The sequence below is a fragment of the Leucoraja erinacea genome, chromosome 17, assembly GCF_028641065.1.
Source record: "Leucoraja erinacea ecotype New England chromosome 17, Leri_hhj_1, whole genome shotgun sequence".
Classification (NCBI taxonomy): domain Eukaryota; kingdom Metazoa; phylum Chordata; class Chondrichthyes; order Rajiformes; family Rajidae; genus Leucoraja; species Leucoraja erinaceus.
The window spans coordinates 6,653,060-6,679,014 of record NC_073393.1 but is presented as its reverse complement, the minus strand read 5'-3'; the positions used below and the strand labels follow the sequence as shown (position 1 = coordinate 6,679,014).

Below are 25,955 nucleotides of genomic sequence, written 5' to 3'. Positions count from 1 at the left end.
TGATCATCGTGTCCTGCTTCCCTCGAGGTGTTTTCTGCCAAAGAGACCCTATACATTTTTATTCTGAAAATAATACATAGTTTTCATTCCATTGAGGTCAGGTCGGGGGGAGGGGGAGTTCCCCCCGCCACGGGTGCCATGTAATCCCGTGCGACCTGCTCCATGGTCGGATAATCCAAACCATCTCCCCCACCTGGTTTGCCAGGTGAGGAGGGGGCTGTGGACCCCCAGCAGGACCAAAAATCAAGACCTGTCAAAGGGCGGATGAGCTCCTGGTGAGCCAACAACCATCCACACTTCAGTAGAAGTTGCGATCACTGTCAGACCCAGCATTGTAAGGCACCGCGCCCGTTGATGTTTTCACCGATGATGATGATGATTCGATTGAACCATTATGGGAAGAGACACATGAACTTGGATTGTACACCCACAAATTCCTCACCGGCGCAGGGCAGGCAGGTGAGATGTAGACTCAAGGAACAGCAGACAAAATGTGTAAGAAGGAACTGCAGAGTTACTCCAGCTTTTTATGTCTATCAAGAAACTGCAGATGCTGGTTGACAAATAAAAAGGACACGGAGTGCTGGAGTAACTCAGGGGGTCACACGGCAACTCTGGAAGACATGGATAGGCGATGTAGTCGTCGATATTTGGTGGCGCAGCAGTAGAATCGCTGCCTCACAACGCCAGAGACCCAGGTTTGATCCTGACCACAGGTGCTGTCTGTATGCAGTTTGTATATTCTATCTGCGACTGCGTGGGCTTTCTCCGGGTGCACTGGTTTCCTCCTACACTCCAAAGACATGTAGGTCTTTTAAGGTCAATTGGCTTCTCTAAATTGTGAATTGTCCCTAGTGTTTAGGATAGTGCTAGTGTCCGGGGTGATCGCTGGTCGGCGCGGGCTCGGAGGGCCAAAGGGCCCTTCGCCGCGCTAGATCTCTAAAGTCTGTCTTACAAACGTCTTGCTGAGGACACTTCTTCAGACATGAATATGTTGGTTTGCTGGATACCTCATTCATGCACTCTGCAACAACAAGCCTTGTGGAAGAAAGACTTTCAGAGTGTAACAATTGGTCAAAACGGGTGTCTTGGGTCGAGTATGGTACAGATTGACCCGTCAGTGGGAAGGCTCTCAGGCCAAACCCTCAGTGGCCTGAACAACATGGCTTGACAGGCCATCCCTATATTTCAGTCCAAAGAAGGGTTCTGCCCCGAAAAGTACATATAAGATTGTTAAGGGCTTGGACACGCTAGAGGCAGGAAACATGTTCCCGATGTTAGGGGGAGTCCAGAACCAGGGGCCACAGTTTAAGAATAAGGAGTAAACCATTTAGAACGGAGACGAGAAAAAACGTTTTCTCACAGAGAGTGGTGAGTCTGTGGAATTCTCTGCCTCAGAGGGCGGTGGAGGCGGGTTCTCTGGATGCTTTCAAGAGAGAGCTAGATAGGGCTCTTAAAAATAGCGGAGTCAGGGGATATGGAGTGAAGGCAGGAACGGGGTACTGATTGAGGATGATCAGCCATGATCACATTGAATGGCGGTGCTGGCTCGAAGGGCCAAATGGCCTACTCCTGCACCTATTGTCTATTGTCTATTCCTTTTCCCCAGAGATGCCTCCTGACCCGTTGAGTTACTCCAACACTCTAGGTCTATCTTCAGTATAAACCAGCATCTACAGTTCCTTCCTACACACGCTTTGACCGGTAGCGGGCAATTCCTCAGCAATAATTTTCCGCAACTGTGTTTCTTCCTCTTCAAACCCCGCAGGCTGTAATGGTTAGTGGTGCAGGACAGCAGCAATGTTGGGCTCTGACACACTGCAGTCTGAATAAATGCAGTTAGTAGAACAGTCGCTGCAACACTTAACTAATGAACAGCAGACATGGTCAGAATGCTGTCTAGATGATGCCATTTATTTCTTTCAGCCCAGTTTGTAGACCATGTATTTTACACGAACCACACTCAGAGTGGACAATAAATTCACGAGTGGAACTCACCTCTTCACACGATGGAACCTTGTTTTCGGAATCTTTAATTCCTTCCCAAAGAGGTGACTCGTGTTTCCATGCAAAGTTTTCCAGGATTGTTTCTTCAATATAATTCAGATGTTTAACTACCTCCCTGAATAGACCATCCTCTGCCCTTATAAGGACTTCAATCACCTACAAAAATGGCAACCAGTTTCAATAAAATGTATAAAATAAAATATCCTATTGCAATATACACCAACCAATTTCCCAATGCTGCCCGCACCCTAACTGTATGTAGCTTGTTATGATGTATCTTTCCCTCGGGAATAATTCCCAATAGCATTTTATTATAATCAACAATAGCTTGGGATGGCATGAAACATTAAACTTAGCATTATTAATAACTAAATGCGGCACGGTGGCGCAGTGGTAGAGTTGCTGCCTTACAGCTCCAGAGGCCCGGGTTCGATCCTGACTACGGGTGCTTGTCTGTACGTTCTCCCCGTGACCTGCGTGGGTTTTCTCCGGTTTCATCCCACACGCCAAAGACGTACATGTTTGTCGGTCGATTGGCTTGGTATAATTGTAAATTGTCCCTAGGGTGTTACTAGGATAGTGTAAGTGTGCAGGGATCGCTGGTCAGCACGGGCTCGGTGGGACGAAGGGCCTGTTTCCGCGCTGTCTCAGGCTCTCAAAACTAAACTAAAACTAATACCAGGGAGCAGTATTTGGAACGATTTGAAGTTAAACTACAAATGCAAAAGAACAAAACGTAAAGAGCTAGAGGCACTCAGTGGGTCAGGCAGCATCTATGGAGGGAATGGACAGGCTAAAGATCCAAAATGTCATCAATCCATTCCTTCCACAGAGGCTGCCTGACCCGCTGGAAACGCAATAAATATGTAATCCCGCACATTGTGTGTTTTGCTGAAGATTCCAGGTTCTTGTGGCTCTGAATTACAGAATGGGTGTGATACATTTTATGGGTGAGATACATTTTGTACTGGTAAAGAATCTGACAAGTTTCGGGGCAGAAACTGGGAAAAGGGTTGATTTATTTTGTCGAGTCTATTTGCCAAATATAGTCTTCAGTCATTAAAAACGACATCAACATTCTTGCTTATGAATGGAAACAAATCTCCATTGACATTGTCCTCCAGTGACATTCTCAGGTAGCAAACATGCTCCAAACCACAAGGACCTAAATATTCTCAAGGCTGAACCATTTGTTATGTCAGTTCTTTGCCTTGCTTGCTTCCAGCATATCCACCTGCTTCAGTAAGATAATACAGATGACACAGGCAGCCATGCTGAGTACAGTCTTTTGTATTTTAATTATAAACAGTTAGTCCATCAAAGACAGATACACCAGATCAGGAAGTTGTCTAGTTAGCTTTCCCTGACCTTTTGTGTGTAATCTTTCTCATAATGTCAAACTGAGCCATCAAGCTCTTGAACACCACACAACACTAACATCAACTATGAACTTCTGGCCCCATAGCGGGGCTGGAGACTGGAGGTATCCTGAGCTAATTCTACTGGGGAAAAGATATAATGGCAATGGTTTTTTTTTACACACAGAGGGTGGTGGGTGTATGGAACGAGCTGCAGGAGGAGGTAGTCGAGGCAGGTACTATTACAACAGTTAAGAATCATTTAGACAGGTACATGCATAGTAATAGGTTTGGTGGGATTTTGCGCAGGTGTGGGCAAGATGGGCCGAAGGGCCTGTTTCCACATTGCATGACTCCACAACTCTGGAGAAAACAATAGTGCCATCAGGATGGAGGAACAAAATAATAAATACATCACCAGCGGAGCCTTTCCTGAAGAAACATCCCCCAGGAAAAAAAACCTTGGGCTTCACTAAGGCGTGTTAATTAAAAGAATCAAATTAATATTGCTTACCTTATAAAAGTGATAGGATGGAAGGTCGTAGATGTCAATGATCCATGAAAAATCTCCCGGTGGTTTGTAGGAAAAGATGACTATTTCGAGGCAGCAAGCCAGAAGAGATCGATGGAATATATCTTGCTCCAATATTCCCTGTACGAGAAGAATGTGATTGCTATAATTCGTTAATGATAGAGCACAAACATTGGACATTTGATGGATTATTTATTTATTGTGGAATTCTCTGCCTCAGAGGGCGGTGGAGGCGGGTTCTCTGGATGCTTTCAAGAGAGAGCTAGATAGGGCTCTTAAAAATAGCGGAGTCTGGGGATATGGGGAGAAGGCAGGAACGGGGTACTGATTGGGGATAATCAGCCATGATCACATTGAATGGCAGTGCTGGCTTGAAGAGCCAAATGGCCTACTCCAGCACCTATTGTCTATTGTCTAAATCACTATCTTTGGAGTCCTTCCAGTCTACCATCAACCTCATTGGAGACACTCGGCCAAACTTAAATCGGACTTTACCTGCCACTAAACGTTATTCCCTTTATCCTGTATCTGTACAATATGAACAGCCTGATTGTAATCGTGTACAGTCTTTCCGCTGACTGGCAGCAAGCAACAATAAAAGCTTTTCACTGTATCTCGTTTCAGGCGACGATAAACTAACTTAAACTAGGGCAGCACAGTGGCACAGCAGTGGAGTTGCTGCCTCACAGCACCAGAGACCCGGGTTCGATCCTGGCCTCGGGCACTGTCTGTGTGGAGTTTGTACGGTCTCCCTGTGACTGCGTGGGTTTTCACTGGGTGCTCCGTTTTTCTCCTACAGTCAGAGACTTGAGGTTTGTAGGTTAATTGTCCCTAGTATGTAGGGTAGAATTTGTGTGAACTGTTGATCGCTGACTGTGGGCTGAAGGGCTTCTTTCCACATTATATCTCTTAAACTAAACTAACTAAAATACTCATCATGGCAGCCCCATACAATGTTAACTCATTACTTGCAGCTATTTCTTCATAACTATGAGATATTACCTTCATTAAACAAACATTGAAATAAAGACACAAAGTGCTGGAGTAACTCAGCGGGTCAGGCAGCGTCTCCGAAGAGAAGGAATGGGTGACGTTTCGGGTCGAGACCCTTCTTTGCTCATGGTTGGGAAAAAAGCCAGCGATGAAAAGACAAGAGGCTGTGAGATAAGGATAGGAGAGGCATGAAATGTGAAGCCGGATGAAGGAATATATGGGCGGCACGGCGGCGCAGCGGTAGAGTTGCTACCATACAGCGTCAGAGACCCGGGTTCGATCCCAACTACGGGTGCTGTCTGAACGGAGTTTGTACTCGGTTTGTACTCGCTAGAATTTACAAGATTGAGGGGGGATCTTATAGAAACTTACAAAATTCTTAAGGGGTTGGACAGGCTAGATGCAGGAAGATTGTTCCCGATGGTGGGGAAGTCCAGAACAAGGGGTCACAGTTTAAGGATAAGGGGGAAATCTTTTAGGACCTAGATGAGAAAACAATTTTCACACAGAGAGTGGTGAATCTGTGGAATTCTCTGCCGCAGAAAGTAGTTGAGGCCAGTTCATTGGCTATATTTAAGAGGGAGTTAGATGTGGCCCTTGTGGTTAATGAGATCAGGGGGTATGGAGAGAAGGCAGGTACAGGATACTGAGTTGGATGATCAGCCATGATCATATTGAATGGCGGTGCAGGCTCGAAGGGCCGAATGGCCTACTCCTGCGCCTATTTTCTATGTTTCTATGTACGTTCTCCCCGTGACCTGCGTGGGTTTTCTCCGAGATCCTTCGTGGGTTTCCTCCCAAACACGTACAGGTTTGTTGGTGAATTGGCTTGGTATAAGTGTAAACATTATCCCTAGTGTGTGTAGTGTTAATGCACGGGGACGGCTGGTGCGGACTCAGTGGGCCAAAGAGCCTGTATCTGCGCTGTATCTCTAAACTAAACATGGGTGGAAGGGGGTAAGGGTGAGGGTCGAAACAGGTGCACATCAAGGTGTGGCACAGGGAAGAGCGGGGAGGGGGTTAGGTTAACAAAATGGGTTGTTTGGAGGTTAGATAACCAAAATATCGAAAAATTAAATGTTCAGTCTGTTGAGCTGTAAACAGTAGTCTTGAATTGGCTTTACAAGTTTAAATTGTACTTACGGTCAGATCTATCTCTCCCAATCTTCTCTTCTCCTGCTCAACCACTGCTTCAAGAACTTTATAGTATAGAATCTCTGCAAGTCGTAGACATTTGGTGGCATAGTCTGTGTGTGAAACAAATACCTTAACGTACATATTTAGCAGCACCCAATGCAATTAATCACTCACGAACAAAACATTTACAACAATGAATGAATTTTTCACACAGGAAGAGCAAAAATGAAATATACCAGAGTGCAGAATATAGTTTTTAGCGTTGTTGAGTGACAATTCCAGGGGGAAAACGTACAATGATCGCAATGAGGTAGGTCGGGAGATCAGGAGAAGATCAGAGTTGCTGCCTTACAGCGAATGCAGGCCCGTGGACCCGGGTTCGATCCTGACTACGGGTGCTGTCTGTACAGAGTTTGTACATTCGCCCAGTGACCTGCGTGGGTTCTCTCCGAGATCTTCAGTTTCCTCCCGCTCACCAAAGGCGTACAGGTTTGTAGAGGTTAATTGGCTTGGTAAATGTAAAAGAAAAATCCTTAGTGGGTGTAAGATAGTATTAAAGTGCGGGGATTGCTGGTCGGCGCGGACCCGGTGGGCCGAAGGGCCTGTTTCCGCGCTGTATGTCTCTAAACTCTCTCTCTAAACTCGCTTATGTGAGACCCGTTCAGAAGTGTGGGAAGTGCGGAGTAGAAGCGGTTCCCGAGTCTGATGGTTCGTGTTTCCAAGCTTCTGTATCTTTGTTGTAGCAGAAGCAGGGGAGACGAGGGCGAGAAAGCGTCCTGGATTATGTTGGCTGTTTCCCTGCAGCAGCGTGGCGTAGATGGAGTCAATGGTGGGAAGTAGATATTATTGACATTTTAAAAATCACGATCTTTTTAAAGGAGAATACACTAACTACACAATATAACAAAAAGGAGTCAGAAGAAGGGTCTTGACTCGAAACGTCACCCGTTCCTTCTCTCCAGAGATGCTGCCTGTCCCGCTGAGTTACTCCAGCATTTTGTGTCGAACAAAAAGGAAGGATTAGTACACAGCCGTGTTTAAGGAGGAACTGCAGATGCTGGAAAATTGAAGGTAGACAAAACTGCTGGAGACACTCAGCGGGTGCAGCAGCATCTATGGAGCGATGGAAATAGGTAACGGAAGGGTTTCGGCCCGAAACATTGCCTATTTCCTTAGCTCCATAGATGCTGTTGCACCCGCTGAGTTTCTCCAGCACTTTTGCTACCTTAGTACACAGCAGATTGTCTCCATTGTGTTTTGATGGGATGGTCTTTCAGAAACATGTCTTGCATCATCTGTACTAACCTATTGAGTATCCAGAGTGATCCTTGGTGGACTGTGTGTAATGGTGACAAAATATTTCGCCCATCTCCTTTATCCTGTTGAGGATAGACTGTGTCGGATCCCTGGAACAAGACCTGATGGAAATGTACACACATTATCATCCATCCCACCAATGTCCTTATGGAATCAATTTCCAATTTCAACCAAAATTAACCATTGGCCCACAGTGTTGATTAGTCTGGGTGTCAGGGGTTATGGGGAGAAGGCAGGAGAATGGGGTTGAGAGGGAGAGATAGATCAGCCATGATTGAATGGCAGAGTAGACTCGATGGGCTGAATGGCCTAATTCTGCTCCTATTACTTAAACCGTATGTCCTTGGTATCTCTCCATTTCCTTTCACAATCCCTCTTCTGCAAACCCCCTGCACCATTTTTTATTTGAGGTAAATGCTCTAAAAAATAGTGTAGTGTAAAATCCTCCCTCAATCTATTAGCACGAGATCTTTTAGTCGTGTAGCTCTTGGATTGAAGAAATAATTTGGAGTTTATCTTGCACCTTTTATACCCTCAAAGATCTTGCAAATAAATTTATGTCCTGTGAATTACCTTTGTCCAAGTGATGAGATCTAAATCACATATTAGTTTATCAACAAGGTGATTACTTGTCACCTCCATTATATTCCCCATCTCCATTCCACCTTAGCTCCACCCTGGCCACAAACTCTTTGAATCACTTCCCTCTGGAAGGCAACTCCGGACTGTCAAAGCTGCCACAGCCAGACATAAAAACAGCTTTATTTCCCCACGAGTGGTAGCTCTACTCAATAACCAAAAAAACTGTAGCCTCCTTTTGCTCTGGTATTTAATTTAATTCACATGTCTAATTGATTGTGTTTTAAAATTAATGTTTAATGTTGTATGCGTAATTCCTTACTCTCACTGTATGTCATGTCATCACTTGCGGGTGGAGCACCAGGGCAAACTCCTTGTATGTGAATACTTGGCCAATAAACCTCTTCATTCCTTCTTATCAAATGCTTAATCCTTCATCCCTCCATGATCTTGTCAAGATCCCTGCACTTCCAACAACTGGGACTTGGAACTGGCGACAAACTGGCGACTCTGTATTTTGTCTCAGTGTACTACTGCTATACACTTGAACTGCATCTGAAATGCTTAACTAAGATGCATCTAAGTGCTTATGTATAGTGATACTTGTACTGAACTAGATACAAAAATGAATTTCTCTTTACCTCGGTACATGTGACAAATAAATATCATACCATACCAATCATTTTTAGGTTTAGAGTCGACGACTACCACCTTGAAATACAAAACCCACGGCTGGAGTTTGGGACCCAGCGTGTTAATGGATAGGATGAGCTCTGAACCTCACCTGAAAATGTGCAATAACTTCTCACTTGGAGCATTTTTCAATCCTGTTAGTATGGCGTGTAGACGACTCACACACTGAGTAGCAGAGGATATGGGGGTTATACACAAGTTACTCTCCTTTATATACCTGCGAGCAGTCAGAGGTGTTGAAACTGTGAGCGCCCTAGACTGGTGGAAGAAAATTTATGACGTTATAACCACATCCTTTTACAATAGACAATAGACAATAGGTGCAGGAGTAGGCCATTCGGCCCTTCGAGCCAGCACCGCCATTCAATGTGCTCATGGCTGATCATCCCCAATCAGTACCCCGTTCCTGCCTTCTCCCCATATGCCCTGACTCCGCTATTTTTAAGAGCCCTATCTAGTTCTCTCTTGAAAGCATCCAGAGAACCTGCCTCCACAGCCCTCTGAGGCAGAGAATTCCACAGACTCACCACTCTCCGTGAGAAAACGTGTTTCCTCGCCTCCGTTCTAAATGGCTTACTCCTTATTCTTAAACTGTGGCCCCCTGGTTCTGGACTGGTGACTATACTGGTGATTATTCCGCAGTGAAGTATATGAAGAGACAAAGGGCTAACTTCAAACACAGGAGGCTTAAGGATTAATTTAAGAAATCTATGTCTGCGATAGCCTTTACAATTTGGATCTAAAAACTATATTTAAGGGCTCAGTTATTACTGACATATTGTTAAGAAGAATCGCTTGTCACTTATTGGGAATGCAAATATGTTTCGCGTGATTTTGTGACCATTAACAGGATTGTAACCATGTATATTCTTTCCGCAGACTGGATTGACTGGATAGCATGCAACATAAAGCTTTAACTAAAATAAACGCGGACCAACAAGAGAATGTGTAACTTTGGTAAAATGTCAACCTCCCCCCCCCATCCCTTTTTATGTGAGGAGTTGTATAGGGTTAGGCACAAAATACTGGAGTAACTCAGCGGGTCAGACAGCATCTCTGGGGAAAACGGATCAATAATGAGTCGGGTTGAGATCTTTCCAACACAGCTGTTTAGTGTTGCTGGCTTGTGGCATCGGCACTCAAGGTGTGTCAACACTTGTCACCAGTATGGTACAGTGGCACAGCTGGTAGAGCTGCTACCTCACAGCGCCAGTGACCCGGGTTCAACATTAGCCTCCAGTGTTGTCTGTGTGGAGTTTGCACGTTCTCCCTGTGTGCACTCCGGTTTCCTCCCACATCCCAAAGACGTGCGGGTTTGCGGGTTGATTTTCTTCCCCAATTAAACCAATTGAAAAATTGCTCTCAAGTGGGATAACATAGAACTGTGAGAACGGGATCAAATGGTTGGTATGGACTTGATGGGCCGAAGGGCCTGTTTCTATGTCGTATCTTTCTTTTAAAAAGACCTTACTTCACCCATCTGCCAATCACTTGCCACATGCCACATAAACCTCCCAGGCTTTTCCCCAGCCTCACCTCCCTTTTCCAGATTTCTCACCCAGGAGTCCCTTTTCCTGCAAAAGGATCAATTATTTTAGGATCACCCATGATCCCTTTGCTATTGATCCTACAACTTGAAGGCAGCTCACCATTGGCCCTGATGGCATCTTACTGTGTACATTTTCCAGTGTTATTTAGTCTCTGATGGGGAACACTCTGCTAAGGCTTCATCTGAAAGTCATAGATAGATACAGCGTGGAAACAGGCCCGTCCGCCCAACTTTCCCACACCGACCAACATGTCCCAGTTACGCTAGTCCCACCTGCCTGCTTTGGCCCATATCCCCCCAAACCTGTCCTATCCATGTACCTGTCTAATCTTTTCTTAAACATTGCAATAGTCCCTGCCTCAACTACCTCCACTAGCAGCTCGTTCCATACACACACCACCCTTTGTGTGAATAGGTTACCCTTCAGATTCCTATTTAATCTTTCCCCCTTCACCTTAAACCTATGTCCTCTGGTTCTCGATTCCCTTCCTCCAGGCAAAATACTCTGTGCGTCTACCCGATCTATTCCTCTCATGATTTTGTTCACCTCTATAAGATCACCCCTCATCCTTCTACGCTCCAAGGGATAGAGTCCCAGCCTGCTAAACCTCTGCCTGTAGCTCAGACCCTCGAGTCCTCGGCAACACATGGTAATAGTTTAGTACTTACGTGGTCAAAATGCTGCTGCAGATTGTGCTGCACCTGCATCCTTTCAGCCGTTTGCACATTGGACATGCTGCTCAGATACCTATTTGGGGTTCCGATCTCTTCCCCAGCGTCATCTTCCAGGAAGCTGCGCTCATCTATGCTTCCCGCGGTCAGCACGTACTCTTCGTAAGCCTTGTTAATGGCTTTGCTGAGAGAAACCAGAACAGAAATTACAAGGAGTTACAAGAGAGAAGAGAGTTTTACTGTCAGATGTCCCAGTTAGAACAATGACTTTCTTTACTTGCAGCAGCACAACAGAATATGTAAACATAGTACACTGTAAACAATACAAAGTATATACACTGTAAACTATAAACGAGAAAAAAGTTCAGTCTGTGTATACACACACGCACACACACACATATATAATCACGCACATATATACACACATACATATATACAAACACACATACACATTTACACATACATATACACACACGGACATATATACACACACACACACACACACACATATACTGTACACACACACACATATATGCACACACATGCATACAAACACTCACACAAACATAAATACATACATATATACACATAAACACATGCATATATACTGTGTACACACACACACACATATACACACATACACATATATATTTTACACACACACGCACACATATGTACACATTAAAAAAACAAATAATAATAATCCAAAAAGACAAAACCAATGCCCCAAGTCTATGTACATCAGAGCTCATTGGGTTCAGAGGTTATCCAAATATAAAGGCAGAATTCAGTTTTGATCTATTTGTCTTGCCTACTAATAGAGCCATAGAGAGTCACACAGCATGGAAACAGGTTCTTCAGACCAACTTGCCCATGCTGACCAAGATTCCCCAACTACACAAGTCCCGCCTGCCCGTGTTTGGTCCATATCCAAGTGTGGCAGATCAGGTTAAGATCACTCTGGACATATTCAAAGACATTAATAGGGTTTTCCCGATCCAGTGTGGACATCCCAATTATCTTTCCCCACAAACACAATTCTTCAGAATTTAAGGACATTAAACATAGAAAATAGGTGCAGGAGGAGGCCATTCGGCCCTTCGAGCCAGCACCGCCATTCATTGTGATCATGGCTGATCATCCCCTATCAATAACCCGTGCCTGCCTTCTCCCCATATCCCTTGACTCCACTAGCCCCTAGAGCTCTATCTAACTCTCTCTTAAATCCCTTCAGGACTTGGCCTCCACTGCAAATTCCCACACATTCACAACTCTCTGTAGGGTTTTCCCTCAGTCCAGTGTGGACATCCCAATTATCTTTCCCCACAAACACAATCCTTCAGAATTTAAGGACATTCTTTTAGGAAGGATATGAGGAGAAATTTCTTTAGTCAGAGGGTGGTGAATCTGTGGAATTCTTTGCCACACAAGGCTGTGGAGGCCAAGTCAGTGGATATTTTTAAGGCAGAGATAGATAGATTCTTGATTAGTACGGGTGTGAGGGGTTATGGGGAGAAGGCAGGAGAATGGGGTTAGGAGGGAGAGATAGATCAGCCATGAATAAATGACGGAGTAGACTTGATGGGCCTAATGGCCTAATTCTACTCCTATTACTGAGTAGATCCACCAGATGATCTACTTCTGTGTGCCCCAGTAAAGATGCACCGTTAATCATTATGTGTAACATCATTACTTTAGAGTACAACATAGAAGTAGAATATAAGTTTAGAGTAGGGAAATGATATTACTTGACTGTGGAGGAACATCCTTAGCCAGAGGGTGGCGAGTCTGCGGAATTCATTGCCACAGACGGCTGTGGAGGTCGTTATTGGGTATTTTGAAAGTGGAGCTCAATATGTTCTTGATTTTTATACTTTAGAGATACAGCATGGAAACAGGCCCTTCGCCCACCGAATTCACGCTGACGGCGATCTCCCAGTACACTAAAACTATCCTACAGACCAGGGACAATTTATAATTTACAGAAGCCAATTAACCTACAAACCTGCACGTCTTTGGAGTGTGGGAGGAAACTGGAGCTCCTGGGTCAAAGGAAGAACGTACAAACTCCGCACAGACAGCATCCGTAGTCAGGATCGAACCCAGGTGTCTGGCATTGCAAGGCAGAAACTCTCCCACTGTGCCACACAGGATCTTGATTAGTAAGAGTGCCAAAGGTTACAGGGACAATGGGTTTGAGAGGGGAAAGTAGATCAACCATGATCAGATAGGGGAGAAGACTCGATGGGCCAAATGGCCAAACCCTGCCCCTGCACCTTAATGTATTAATACTGTTTATGCATAATTCACACAGAACATCCGGAATGTGTGATCAGAGGAGGCAGTGGAATAAAAATATCATTACTACATTCAAGACCTTTCGACAGACACTTAAAGGGGCAAGAGATAGATGGATAAGATCCTAATGTGGGCAAATAGAAGTGGTGCAGGAGAAGAATGCTTGGCCTGAACCAAAGGGCCCATTTCTGTACTGCGTACCTCTACGGCTCCAAACTTCCACGCCAATAATGGGTTGCCATTGGCACCATTATCAACAAATCAAACTTACACAGGGCACAATTTAGATGAAGCCCGAGAAGGAGAACGCTCACATGTCTTACCTACTGTCCACAAAGTTCCCAGGGTCGAGAAAGCCAGTCAGAGCCTCTCCTTTTCCTTTCAATATCTGGAAACAATCACGAGGATACAGTTTTCAGCAACATGCCAAGAAATGTTAAGAAATGCAAACAAAAAATTAAACTGGGTCAGAGACTCTGTGCCATTCACCCCATCTATTCCCTTCAAGATTTTATACCTTTCTATAAGGTCACCCCTCATCCTCCTGCACAGCAAGGAATAAAGTCCTAGCCTGCCCAACCTCTCCCTATACCTCAGGCTCTCAAGTCCTGGCAACGTGCTCGTAAATCTTCTCTGCACTCTTTTCAGTTTAACGACACGCATCCAGTGGCAAGGGTGCTAATCCCAGTGTAGGTGTTTAAGGGCCTGTCCCACTTGCATGCGATTGCATGCGTTTGGCGTGACCAAACGGAAGCGGAATTCACGCGACGTTTGCGCTAAGTTCGCCCGTGACGTCATTTGCATCATACTTCCCAATCAGCTGGGCAGGAGGCGGGCTGACTGAATTTGAGCGTTGCACGGCGTCGGGCGGTGACGTCATCGTGCAACGCCACGCGTTAGGCGTACGCCGTCAAGACGCCTTGTTGGCGTGCGAAGATTTCGGACACTGACAGATTTTCGGAGCCCCGGGCGATGTCGGGACCAGCCCCGCACAACTCCGCGCTTGTAGGTGGGACCGGCCCCGTGCGGCCATACGGTGCCCTTACGCCTCAAGCGACCACGAGGCCGTGTAATTTGCGAGCCGAGGTCGCGTAAGTGGGACAGGCCCTTTACTTCCTGCACTGTGAACTGAGGAACTGTGTGACATGGTTAACACTGAAATCCATGTTGTCATTTATTGAGGAGTGAAATTGACTTGACAAACCTTCTTATCAAATAGTTTTCTGATGTATGGTTTCCAGTAATGTTGTTTAATCCCCTTTGCCTCCAATTCCAACCCGTCGTATGCGGAGCATAACTTATCAATGATGCAAGGTGGCTCTGAAGGCGGCTTGTAATCTTCACTGTGGAAACCCTCCGGTAAACCTGCGATAAATAGAACAGTCCAGCAGTTAGAGTGGAGAAGCAGCACCTCACATCCCACCTGGTGTAGCTTCCCACTCAATGGTATGAACATTGAAAGACACAACGTGCTGGAGTAACTCAGCGAGTCAGGCAGCATCTCTGTGGGAGAATATTTCACAGGTTCACTTTTTACTGTCCTAAAAAAAAAAAGAACAGTGCTGAAATTACAATCAATTAAATTAAAAAATGAGGGCTGCACGGTGGCGCGGAGGTAGAGTTGCTGCCTTACAGCGCTAGAGACCCAGGTTCGATCCCGACCATGAGTGCTGTCTGTATGGAGTTTGTACCTTCCCCCCGTGACCTGTGCAGATTTTATCCAAGATCTTTGGTTTGCTCACCAACTCCAAAGACGTGCAGGTTTGCAGGTTAGTTGGCTTGGTTGGTGTATGTGTAAATTGTCCCTAGGATAGTGTTAGAATGCGGGAATAGCTGGTCAGTGTGGACTCGGTGGGCCTGTCTTCGCACTGCTTCTCTAAGCTAAACAAAACTAAACACTGCCCCCAGGTGACGGGATTTCTCTTGATCTCAGTACTAAATGGGACCATCCACCCTGCATTAAGTCTTGAAAACCTGTCGAAAGTTTATTAATTTCCTTGAGATCCCCTACTTTCTTTTTTGTGATACAAGTGGAGGTATCTATTAAAAGCCAACAAACATGTGCATATCTCAACATGTCATTAACATCTGGTAATAAGTTATTTTGAGAATGAGTCAACACTCATTTTGAGAGAATTTATCCACACCCGAAACTTTCAAATTCATTTCACTCTCCACTGATACTGTCTGCCCAGCATTGCCTGTTTATTTTGTTTCCAAAAGCTGCTAAAAAATAACAGAGATCTCTCAGGTTGTTCGCTTGGTGAACATAAACAAAGCCATAACCACCCCCACAAGAGTAAAACAGAATGAAGTTTTTAAGAAGGAACTGCAGATGCGGGAAAATCGAAGGTACACAAAAAAGCTGGAGAAACTCAGCGGGTGCAGCAGCATCTATGGAGCAAAGGAAAAAGGCAATGTTTCGGGCCGAAACGTTGCCTTTTTCCTTCGCTCCATAGATGCTGCTGCACCCGCTGAGCTTCTCCAGCTTTTTTGTGTACCTTTGAAATTAACAGAAGATAGACACAAAATGCTAGAGTAACTCAGCGGGATAGGCAGCATCTCCAGATAGAAGGAATTGGGTGCGTTTCGGGTCGAGACCCTTCTTCAGACTGAGAGTCAGGGGAGAGGGAGACATAGAGATATGGAAGGGTATGGTGTGAAAACACGCAGTCCGAAGAAGGGTCTGGACCTGAAACGTCACCCGTTCCTTCTCTCCAGAGATGCTGCCCGTCCTGCTGAGTTACTCCAGCATTTTCTATCCTTCTTCAGTGTAAACCAGCATCTGCAGTTCCTTCCTACACAAGTACTTTTCAGAAGCACTTATTAGATTAGTTAGTAAATATGTCAAGTAAGCATGCATTAAACAAAATTAATATTCAATTTGAGAAATATTTTAAGAAGATTTTAAGAAGAAATATTTTAAGAAGATTTTGATAACCCAGCAGTACTTTACACACAAGCTCAGAAAATAATCGAAATATATATCAATTTGTCCTTAAAATAAATTGACAATAAATTGTGCTGCAAAAAAAATCTAAAACCATCAACTTTGGATGAGTCTAAAGAATACAAAAAAAGCAGTCTTACAAATTCACGTTCTCTACTTCCAAACTATACTGACCGTACAACTTCCTAAATGGTGAATAAAAGTAGCACCAAAGGACAACGAACACTTCACCGAAATCAAACAAGAGGCAGCTTGGAACTATTTGGATGTCGTACTGAAACTTAAAGCTCCAGTACTCTGCTAGGAGTTAGCAAACAGTTTGAAAACAACTAAAAATCTACACTGCTGACTCAATGGAAATTTATTGCCCACTAATTATTTGCACATGGCTTTTATCAGGTCAGTCCGCAGTCAGATTTGTTCCCTGCAAACTCCAGAGAACTGCCTGCCTGGTGCGTTGGCTGCCTGCCACTGAAGTTCATGCATGATATGTAATAAACTCGCCAATCGTACTGTCGTGGTCATGGCGTATTGCTTTGCATCCCGTGTTGTTTTTAATACCTTCTCTCTGCACGTGCAAAAGCCAAGCCACTCACAGTGCTCAGGGAGGCTGGAAGGACACTTGTGAATTCAAACCTCCCAGGCGATGATGCATTGTGTTGTGCAAGAAGTAAATGCAGATGCTGGTTTAAACCGAAGATAGCCACAAAATTCTAGAATAACTCAGTCCGAACCTCACCCACTCCTTCTCTCCAGGGATGCTGCCTGTCCTGCTGAGTTACTGCAGCATTTTGGGTCTATTAATGTATTTTATTGTTCAGTTGGGTCCGGCAAAACAGATATTCCAGAAAGGCTCTGGAACCAAGAGTGCCAGAAAATTGGTGGTGGATCCGGACTTGGCCGTTTCAAATAAACTCCTTAATAACTCCTTTGTAGACACAACATTTAGATTACATTCACGTTGACATTTCTGATCGGTGTTTTTTTTCCTGAATTCACTCCCAAATTCGATCCCGACTACGGGTGCTGTCTGTACGGAGTTTGTACGTTTTCCCTGTGACCACGTGGGTTTCCTCCGAGATCTTCGGTTTCCTCCCACACTCCAAAGACGTGCAGGTTTGTAGGTTAATTGGCTTGGCATAAATGTAAATCATCCCTAGTGTGTGTAGGATAGTGTTAATGTGTGGGGATCGATGGTTGGTGCAGATTCGGTGGGTCGAAGGGCCTGTTTCCATGCTGTATCTCTAAACTAAACTATACTAAGTGGCCAGGTGCAGCAGCATTGCCTGAAGAAGGGTTCCGATCCAAACCATTGTCTGTCCATTTCCCTCCACAGATACTGCCTGACCCACCGAAGATGGACACAAAATGCTGGTGTAACTCAGCGTGTCAGACAGCATCTCTGGAGAGTAGGAATGGGTGACGTTTTCAGGTCAAGACCTTTCCTCAGACGGGTCTGAACCATTGACCCACTGAGTTCCTTCAGCACTTGGTGATTTGCTGAGGGAATTTAAACTGCTGGTCTTGGAGACGGGTTTGTGTGGAGGGCTGATGAAGAACATAACACAGCCACTCCAACTATTTTTTTTTCCTCCATTTTAACAACTGATTTAAGAGCCAGGTTCTGCTGGCCAAATCTGTACTGATGCCAGTGGATACAACAGCAATGAAATCTGACCCACTCGCAAAGCAAAGGCCAACAAAACATACGGCAGGAGTCCTGCCCCATTGAGAATAAATGCACAGATGTGAGCAGGATTTGACATAAAAATAAGATATTGGGTGCTTCCAATGTGCCCAATGCTTTAAGTGGGGTGGGAGATTGCAACCTTCACGTGGTCCGCCCTGTTTCGATGAATGCAATCAACCTGGCGTGCACAATCAAATAAGATCAAATAGAACAAGTTGTCCTACAACTTTAGGCTGTGCATGCCATATGCAAGAAGAGAAGAAGAATGCTTTAAGTGTCCAGGCCAGGGCATGCCAAGTATAGATGATTTATCTGCATTGAGTTAACTGGTCTGAAGTGGAACTTCATGGTGAGATTTGATGGCTGAGAAAGAGACTAGTTCATGCAAAGGCACTGCATCCAGTCACTAATCTACTGGAGAGTGCGTGCAGTGAGTTAGTTTCACTGCATGCCGTTCCAACTCGTTTCCTGAACACCATATGTTTGGCCCCTGATATATCAAGAGGAATATAGTCAATTTTAAGGTTGAATTAACAATGAGTGCCAAACCTACAAATCACGGGATTTGGGGTTTTCCACGATTTTGAAAACTGTTTCAGGTCTCTCTTTCTTCCCAGCAGGCGGTAACGAAAGCAGGGTGAAGCGACACAGGGATGATCATTTGCCAAGTGTTACAGAAAAACAAGAGCAAAGTGCTGCCGGCAATGGGCAGCACGGTGGCGCAGCGGTAGAGTTGCTGCCTTACAACGCCAGAGACCCGGGTTCAATCCTGACCACTGGTGCTGTCTGTATGGAGTTTGTACGTTCTCCCCGTGACCTGCGTGGATTTACTCCGAGATCTTCGGTTTCCTCCCACACTCCAAAGACGTACCGGTTTGGTTTGGTGTAAAAGGTTAAAAAAATTGTACCTCGTGTGTGTGTGTGTGTGTGTGTGTGTGTGTGTGTGTGTGTGTGTGTGTGTGTGTGTGTGTGTGTGTGTGTGTGTGTGTGTGTGTGTGTGTGTGTGTGTGTGTGTGTGTGTAGTGTGTGTGTGTGTGCGCGATAGGATAGTGTTAGTGTGCTCGCTGGTCGGCGCGGACTCCATGGGCCGAAGGGCCTGTTTCCGTGTTGTATCTCTGAACTAAACAACTGAATTAGATATCCACAAGTCTCTGTGTGTTTCTTACAGCCATAGATAACACATTTACATTTAATTCAATATTTATCCTGTGATCGAAATGTAGGCAAAGTGTCCAATGATGCCGGTCGGAAACAAATGTTAAAGGAAAGGAGATATTAGGAAAATTCGTCATTTGCTTGTCAGAAGTAGATTGGGAAAGATATTATGACAGGAAGAAGGAGGTGTGGAGAGAATACATGATCTTCTTTCTCCTCTCCTCCTTTGGCCTACCTTGCTGAGAATAAATGAGGATTGCAAAGGGTGGTTAGTTTAGTTTAGATATACAGAGTAAAAACAGGCCCTTCGGCCCACCGGGTCTGTGCCGACCAGCGATCCCCCGTACATTAACACCATGTTACACCCACTAGGGACAATTTTTACATTCTACAGACCTGTACGTCTTTGGAGCGTGGGAGGAAACCGAAGATCTCGGAGAAAATCCACGCCAGTCACGGGGAGAACCTACAAACTCCGTACACAAAGGCACCTGGAATCGGGCATTCGCTGTAAGGCAGCAACTCTACCGCTGCGCCACCGTGACCGCCCAGACAAAGCAGAGTTCAACAACGTGGCAGGCAAAGAACTTGAGGTTTCTTCACAAGGGCGGCACGGTGGCGCAGCTGATAGAGTTGCTGCCTCACAGTGCAAGAGACCCCGGTTCGATCCTGACCTCGGGTGCTGTCTGCGTGGAGTTTGCACGTTCTGCCTGACCCCCCGTGGGGTTTTCTCCAACATCGCAAAGACCTGCGGACTTGTAGGTTAATTGGCCTCCGTGGAATTGTCCCTTGTGTGTAGGAAGTGGAAAAAGCAGTGGGATAACACAGAAGAAGATGAATAACATGAAAGGTAGACACAAAACGCTGGAGTAACTCAGCGGGACAAGCAGCATCTCTGGAAAGAAGGAATGAAGGAGAAAGAGATGAATGAACTGGTGATCGATGGTCGGCATGGACTGGGTAGCTCAGCGGGTCAGTCAGTATCTCTGGAGGAAGGAATAGGCGATGTTTCATGTCGAGACCCTTCTTCAGACTGGTGCCTAGTTTCGACAGTATTCGCGCAAAGGAGGGGCAGGACAGACTTGGACTGTTCATTCTATAACACTGGAGGTCGAACACTTGATAGAAGTTTATAAAATTATAAGGGGCTTGGATAGGGTGGACAGTGTATCTTCCCCCAGGGTGGACATATCGAATCATTTTGGACATCGCTTTAAGGTGAGAGGGGCCAAAATTTATAGATGTGCGGATCAGGGTTTTATTAACTGAGGGAGCTTACTGCCATGGGTTGTGGTGGAGGCAGATATGATAGTGGCACTCAAGAGACTTTTGGATAGGCACATGGATATGCAAGGAATGGAGGGATATGGGTTATATGCAGGCAGATAAGAGTTGATCTCAGCAGCATGTTCAGCACAGATATTGTGGGCCAAAGGGCCGGTTTCTGTGTTAACTTTAGTTTAGAGATACAGCGTGGAAACAGGCCCTTCGGCCCACCGAATACTGGCCGACCAGCGATCCCCGCACATTAACACTATTCTACACTCAATATGGACGATTTTCCTTTAACCAGGACAATTAACCTGTACGTCTTTGGAGTGTGGGAGGAATACAGAAGATCTTGGAGAAAAACCACACGGTCACGGGGAGAAGGTAAAACTCCGTACATACAGCACCCGTAGTAGTCGGGATCGAACCCGGGTCTCTGGCGCTGCAAGTGCTGTAAGGCAGCAACTCTACCGCTGCACCACCGTGACACACCTGTGCCGTGCTATGTTCTACGTGTAGCAAGTCAAATGAGTTGACAGCGCAAGGAGTATCACAAGTAATTAAGTAGCGAGCACACAGGCACGGTTGCCGGGTGACCAAGGATGGAGAGTCAATATTCCAGGTTATTCAAGATTCCAAAACTTGAGACTTCAGAGAGGGGTTAGTTTCGTGATACAGCATGGAAACAGGCCCTTCGGCCCACCGAGTCCTCGCCAACCATCAACCACCCGCTCACACTAGTTCCACGTTATCCCAATTCCTCAAACACTCCCTGCACACTCGGGGCAAGTTACAGAGGCGAGTTAACCGACAAACCCGCACGTGTTTGTGATGTGGGAGGAAACCCACGAGGTCACAGTGAGACCGTGCAAACTCCACACGGACAGCCCTACCTGAGGTCGGGTTCGAACCCGGGTCCCTGGCGCCGTGAGCCAGTGGTTCTACCAGCTGCGCCGCCCTTGCTAAATTACAGCAAGCACATCTTTGTTCTCCACACATCACGATTCCAGCAGCAGAAGAGATATGTGTGGCCGCGATCACATCACAAAATAGTTGTTTTGCCTTCCTGTAACAGTGGTACAGACAGCGGCTCGAGGTGGCTGCAGTTGCCAAGCCTCTAAATTCGGACCATGAAGAAGTCTTTGGAGTGCAGTTCTATCCTGGTATGAAGGGAGAGTGTATCATTCGGCAGAGCTCAGACTGCCAGGTTCCTGCCAAATTACTACAAGCGCTGGATTCATTGCGGAGGAGAATTGGCAGAGTGTGTAGGATATAAATGACACACAGGTGCTCTGTCAAGAAAGGAATTGGATAATATAACCCTGTGCTGTTTACTAAAAGCGCAAAGCATGAAAATGCCTCTTTTATAATTGACTGCGTTTTCTTGTTATTTTATGGGGTGGATCGTGCGTTTTGCCTCATGATTATATTATTCCCTCTTGCGGTTACCGTTAGAAGTTCTGCATTATAAAAGTTCTGAAGAAGGGTAGGACCCAAACACGTCACCCATGCCTTCTCTCCAGAGAAGCTGCCTGACCCGCTGAGTTACTCCGGCACTTTGTGGCTATCTGTGATTCTTAAAAGTTTGGACTGAAGAAGGGTCCCAGCCCAAAATGTCATCTGTCCATTCCTTCCACACATGCTGCCTGACCTGCTGAGTTTCTCCAGCACTTTGTGGCTCTTAAATATCTGAAGACTCATACAATGGAACAATTGTAATAGAGCATGACATCACATGCAGGCGGGTGGTATGTAGACCATTTGGCCCTGATAATTGTTAGAAGCACGGTGGCGCAGCGGGTAGAGCTGCTGCCTCACAGCGCCGGAGACCCGGGTTCAATCCTGACTACGGATGCTGCTAGTGTGGAGTTTGTACGTTCTCCCTGTGACCACGTGGGGTTCCTTGGGTGCTCCGGTTTCCTCTCATCTGCCAAAGATGTGCAGGTTTGTAGGTTAATTGGCTTCTGTAAATTGCCCCTGGTGTACAGGATGTGAAAAGTGGGATCGGCGTGGACTCGGTGAGCTCAAGGACCCGTTTCCACGCTGCATCACTGAACTAAACCAAAGCCAGTGTAACCATTGTGAAACCAGAATGAACATCGGAACAAAATTCTGAAAGGGGTTAGCAGGAAAAGATGCTGAGAAATGATTCCTTCTGACTGGAGACTCACAATATTAGGTGAAAAAGGACCAGCAAAATTAGGACTGGTGATGAAGACACCTATTCTTTTCTCAGAGAACTGGAATTCTTTGTACTTTTATCAAACTTGATCATTTTGACTCTTCAATCCATGTATGTTCAAGACTTAAAGAAAAAGATTTATAGCCACACGAGAACAAGAGGAAGAGGGTTCACAAGTTATAGGAGAAGAATTAAGCCATTCGGCCCATCGAATCTACTCCGCCATTCAATCATGGCTGAGCACTGCCTTGACACCCGTTCGAATCAAGAATTTGTCTATCTCTGCCTTAAAAATATCCACTGACTTGGCCTCCACAGCCCTCTGTGGCAATGAGTTCCACAGATTAACTACCCTCTGACTAAAGAAGTTCCTCCTCACCTCCTTTCTAAAAGAGTGCCCTTTAATTCTGAAGTGATGACCTCTGGTTCTGGACTCTCCCACCAAGGTTGACCGAGGTTAAGGGGACACAAAGTGCTGGAGTAAGCCAGTGGGTCAGACAACATGGGCAGGTGAGGATTCTTTTGAAGAAGGGTTCTGAGCTACCCATGTTCTCCAGGAATGCTGCCTGACCCTTTACTCCAACACATTTTGTCAAAGAGTCATACAACATGGAAACAGGCCCAAGATGCCCACAACCACCCAACATGTCCCAGCTACACTCGCCCCACCTGTCTGCTTTTGGCCCATATCCCTCTAAACCGACCCTATCCATATACCTGTCTAAATGTTTCTTAAATGTTGATATAGTACCTGCCTCAACGACCTCCTCCGGCAGCTCGGTCCATACACCCACCAGCCTTTGTTACCTCTCAGGTTCCCATTAAATCTTTCTTCCCCCTCACCCACTAATAGTAAATAGAGTTAAAAAAAAAGACAAACTGCTGGAGGAACACAGTGGGTCAAGCAGCATCTGATGAGGGAAATGGACAGAAGACGTTACGGGTGGGGACCCTTCTTCAGACCAGAGAAGTCCTCTGTTCATTTCCCTCCACAGATGCTGCCTGACCCTTGGTTTTTTTGCTCAAGATGCCTCAGCATCTGCAGTTTTTCATGTTTCCATAGTAAATGGCTTCCATGGGAACAAGCTATCTACATGTACACTGTTCGTCACCTTTCACTGAAACCCAACAGCTTAATGTCACTGAAGAGAATCGACACTTAACGGGAGAAAGTTGCTTTTCAAAAAGGGAAATGATTTCATGATTTCTCTAATTTCAAGTAATTCCTGCATTACTTCCTCCTCCCTCCTCCACCACCCTAGTCATCCTACCAGTTCTATTTGTATCCCTCTCCTTAGCACATCTTCCCCAGCCAACAATGGACCACTGTGGGCTCCACGCTACCTGAAGTCATCTGTTGCCGACCCTGTCCTTTACTCACCTCCAATTCCCCTGCTCTCCCAACTACCTCAATCTTTCAATCTGAAGAAGGGTTCTGACCCGAAACGTCACCCATTCCTTCTCTCCAGAGATGCTGCCTATCCCGCTGAGTTACTCCAGTACTTTGAGTCTTATCTTTGGTATAAACCAGCATCTGCATTTCATAGAAACATAGAAACATAGAAATTAGGTGCAGGAGTAGGCCATTCGGCCCTTCGAGCCTGCACCGCCATTCAATATGATCATGGATGATCATCCAACTCAGTATCCCGTACCTGCCTTCTCTCCATACCCCCTGATCCCCTTAGCCACAAGGGCCACATCTAACTCCCTCTTAAATATAGCCAATGAACTGGCCTCAATTTCCTTCCTAGACAAAGATTTTCAGGGCTATCACTTAACCTTTTTTCCCTGTTGCCAGCCGGGCAACCTAGGCAGCTTTTATGGTTGCCAAATGACAGTTTTGGTGGTCATTTAAGACGGCTTGCATGACGCGGCAATAATGTGCTCAGACGAAGTGCGTGGTTACCAGTCGGAATCATTCTCAATGAAGCATTCACATATTATTTCTGCTTCAAATAAAGTCACAAACTAAACATATTCACTAATCAAGACATGATATATACCACAATGACATGTAGCAAAGTTATAACAGAAAGTTGGATGATCAGCCATGATCATATTGAATGGCGGTGCAGACTCGAAGGGCCGAATGGCCTACTCCTGCACCTATTTTCTATGTTTCTATAATACAATATCTCAGCTCTTTTTACACGTTGCAATAAATGCAATTTCTATTATTTCTTTCCACTTCCAAACATAAATGTGGTTGGATTATTCAGCGTATGATCAACCTGTGTGAATAAATCCTGGACCATGGTAACATATATGCTTAACCATGCACACTACAGATTGATGCAAGCATGTTTTCTGTGAAGGACCAAGTATTATCATGACATGGCCAGAGCATGGGTCATTATTGCTATTGGTACAAAAACACTCTCGCTTCCCACATAATTTTTCCCTACAAAATATACAGGTTGCAAGGAAATTTCTAAAGGCATTTTGTGCCCAGTTTGTACGCACCAGATTAAAAACAATTCTTGATAAACGCTGTTACCATCATTCCCACTTCAGAATTAACATTAAAATTTCAACTGAAATATCTCCTGACCAAATCAGTGGTAAGCAGCGGCCACTATCAGGGCGGGCGGGCTGCGGGAGGAGGAATAGGTGGAGCCGCTGCCACTGCTGCTGTGCGGGCCCGTCATTCGCTCTGACCCTCTGTCACCCCGCACCTAGTATCTTTGCCCCGCACTACAGCCATTGACTTTTCTCCAGAGCTGCCTGACCCGCTGAGTTACTCCAGTTTTTTGTATCTATCTTCGGTATAAACCAGTATCTGCAGTACCAAGCCGAGTAAAATGACTCGGCATTTAGGTTGCCCGGCGGCACTTTAGGTGGCCATTGGCACCCGGGCAACAGTTAATTTCGAGCCCTGATTTTATACCTCTGATCTACTTCAGACAAAATGTTAAGTGAGCTGAAGACCACAGCTTCAGAAAAGACCTACCTTTGAAAGCAGGATTCAGCAAATCTTTCCGGTGAGAGCAAAGCAAAGCATTCCCATAGACCAGATCGAGTACACACAGCAGGAGGTGATAGGAGTTAACAAGATCATCACTGATCATTGGAAAGTTTCCTAGAGAAAAAAGAGACAACATTTAACATTGCAAATGCATTTTGTGCCCCAATGTTTTCATCATGTCTTGATAATTTGTTTACCTTGTCGGTTTATTTGATTTGACATATATGTGGGCCAAGTAGGGTGTAGGTATATATAGGGTGGCACGGTGTCACAGTGGTAGAGTGGCTGCCTTACAGCGCCAGAGACCCAGGTTCGATCCCAACTACAGGAGCTGTCTGTACAGAGTTAGAAAGTTCTCCCTTTGACCACGTGGGTTTTCTCCGGGTGTTCTGGTTTCCACCCACCCTCCAAAGACGTACATGTTTGTAGATTAGTTAACTTTTGTAAATTGTCCCTAGTGTGTAGGATCCTGCTAGTTGACAGGTGATTGCTGCTCAGCACAGACTTGGTGGGCCGAAGGGCCTTTCAACATTGTATATCAAAAGTCTAAAAGCCTAAAGTGCAAGATTAACCCAGCGGGTCAGGCAGCATCTGTGGAGGGAGAGG

The 25,955-nt window shown here is 45.5% G+C and overlaps 1 protein-coding gene across 3 annotated transcripts in view; it reads right to left on the bottom strand.

The window, feature by feature from the left end:
- Positions 1–25,955, bottom strand: part of rbl2 (retinoblastoma-like 2 (p130)) — a 72,798-nt gene that overhangs the window by 23,529 nt on the left and 23,314 nt on the right. For all 3 annotated transcript variants that reach the window (XM_055648434.1, XM_055648435.1, XM_055648436.1), the window contains 9 exons: positions 25,335–25,463; positions 14,340–14,500; positions 13,459–13,523; positions 10,835–11,021; positions 8,708–8,874; positions 7,333–7,445; positions 6,034–6,137; positions 3,880–4,017; positions 1,999–2,163 (listed from right to left, as the gene is read on the bottom strand). In XM_055648434.1, coding sequence (XP_055504409.1) covers positions 1,999–2,163; positions 3,880–4,017; positions 6,034–6,137; positions 7,333–7,445; positions 8,708–8,874; positions 10,835–11,021; positions 13,459–13,523; positions 14,340–14,500; positions 25,335–25,463 — 1,229 coding nt within the window. The remainder of the gene's footprint in view (positions 1–1,998; positions 2,164–3,879; positions 4,018–6,033; positions 6,138–7,332; positions 7,446–8,707; positions 8,875–10,834; positions 11,022–13,458; positions 13,524–14,339; positions 14,501–25,334; positions 25,464–25,955) is intronic.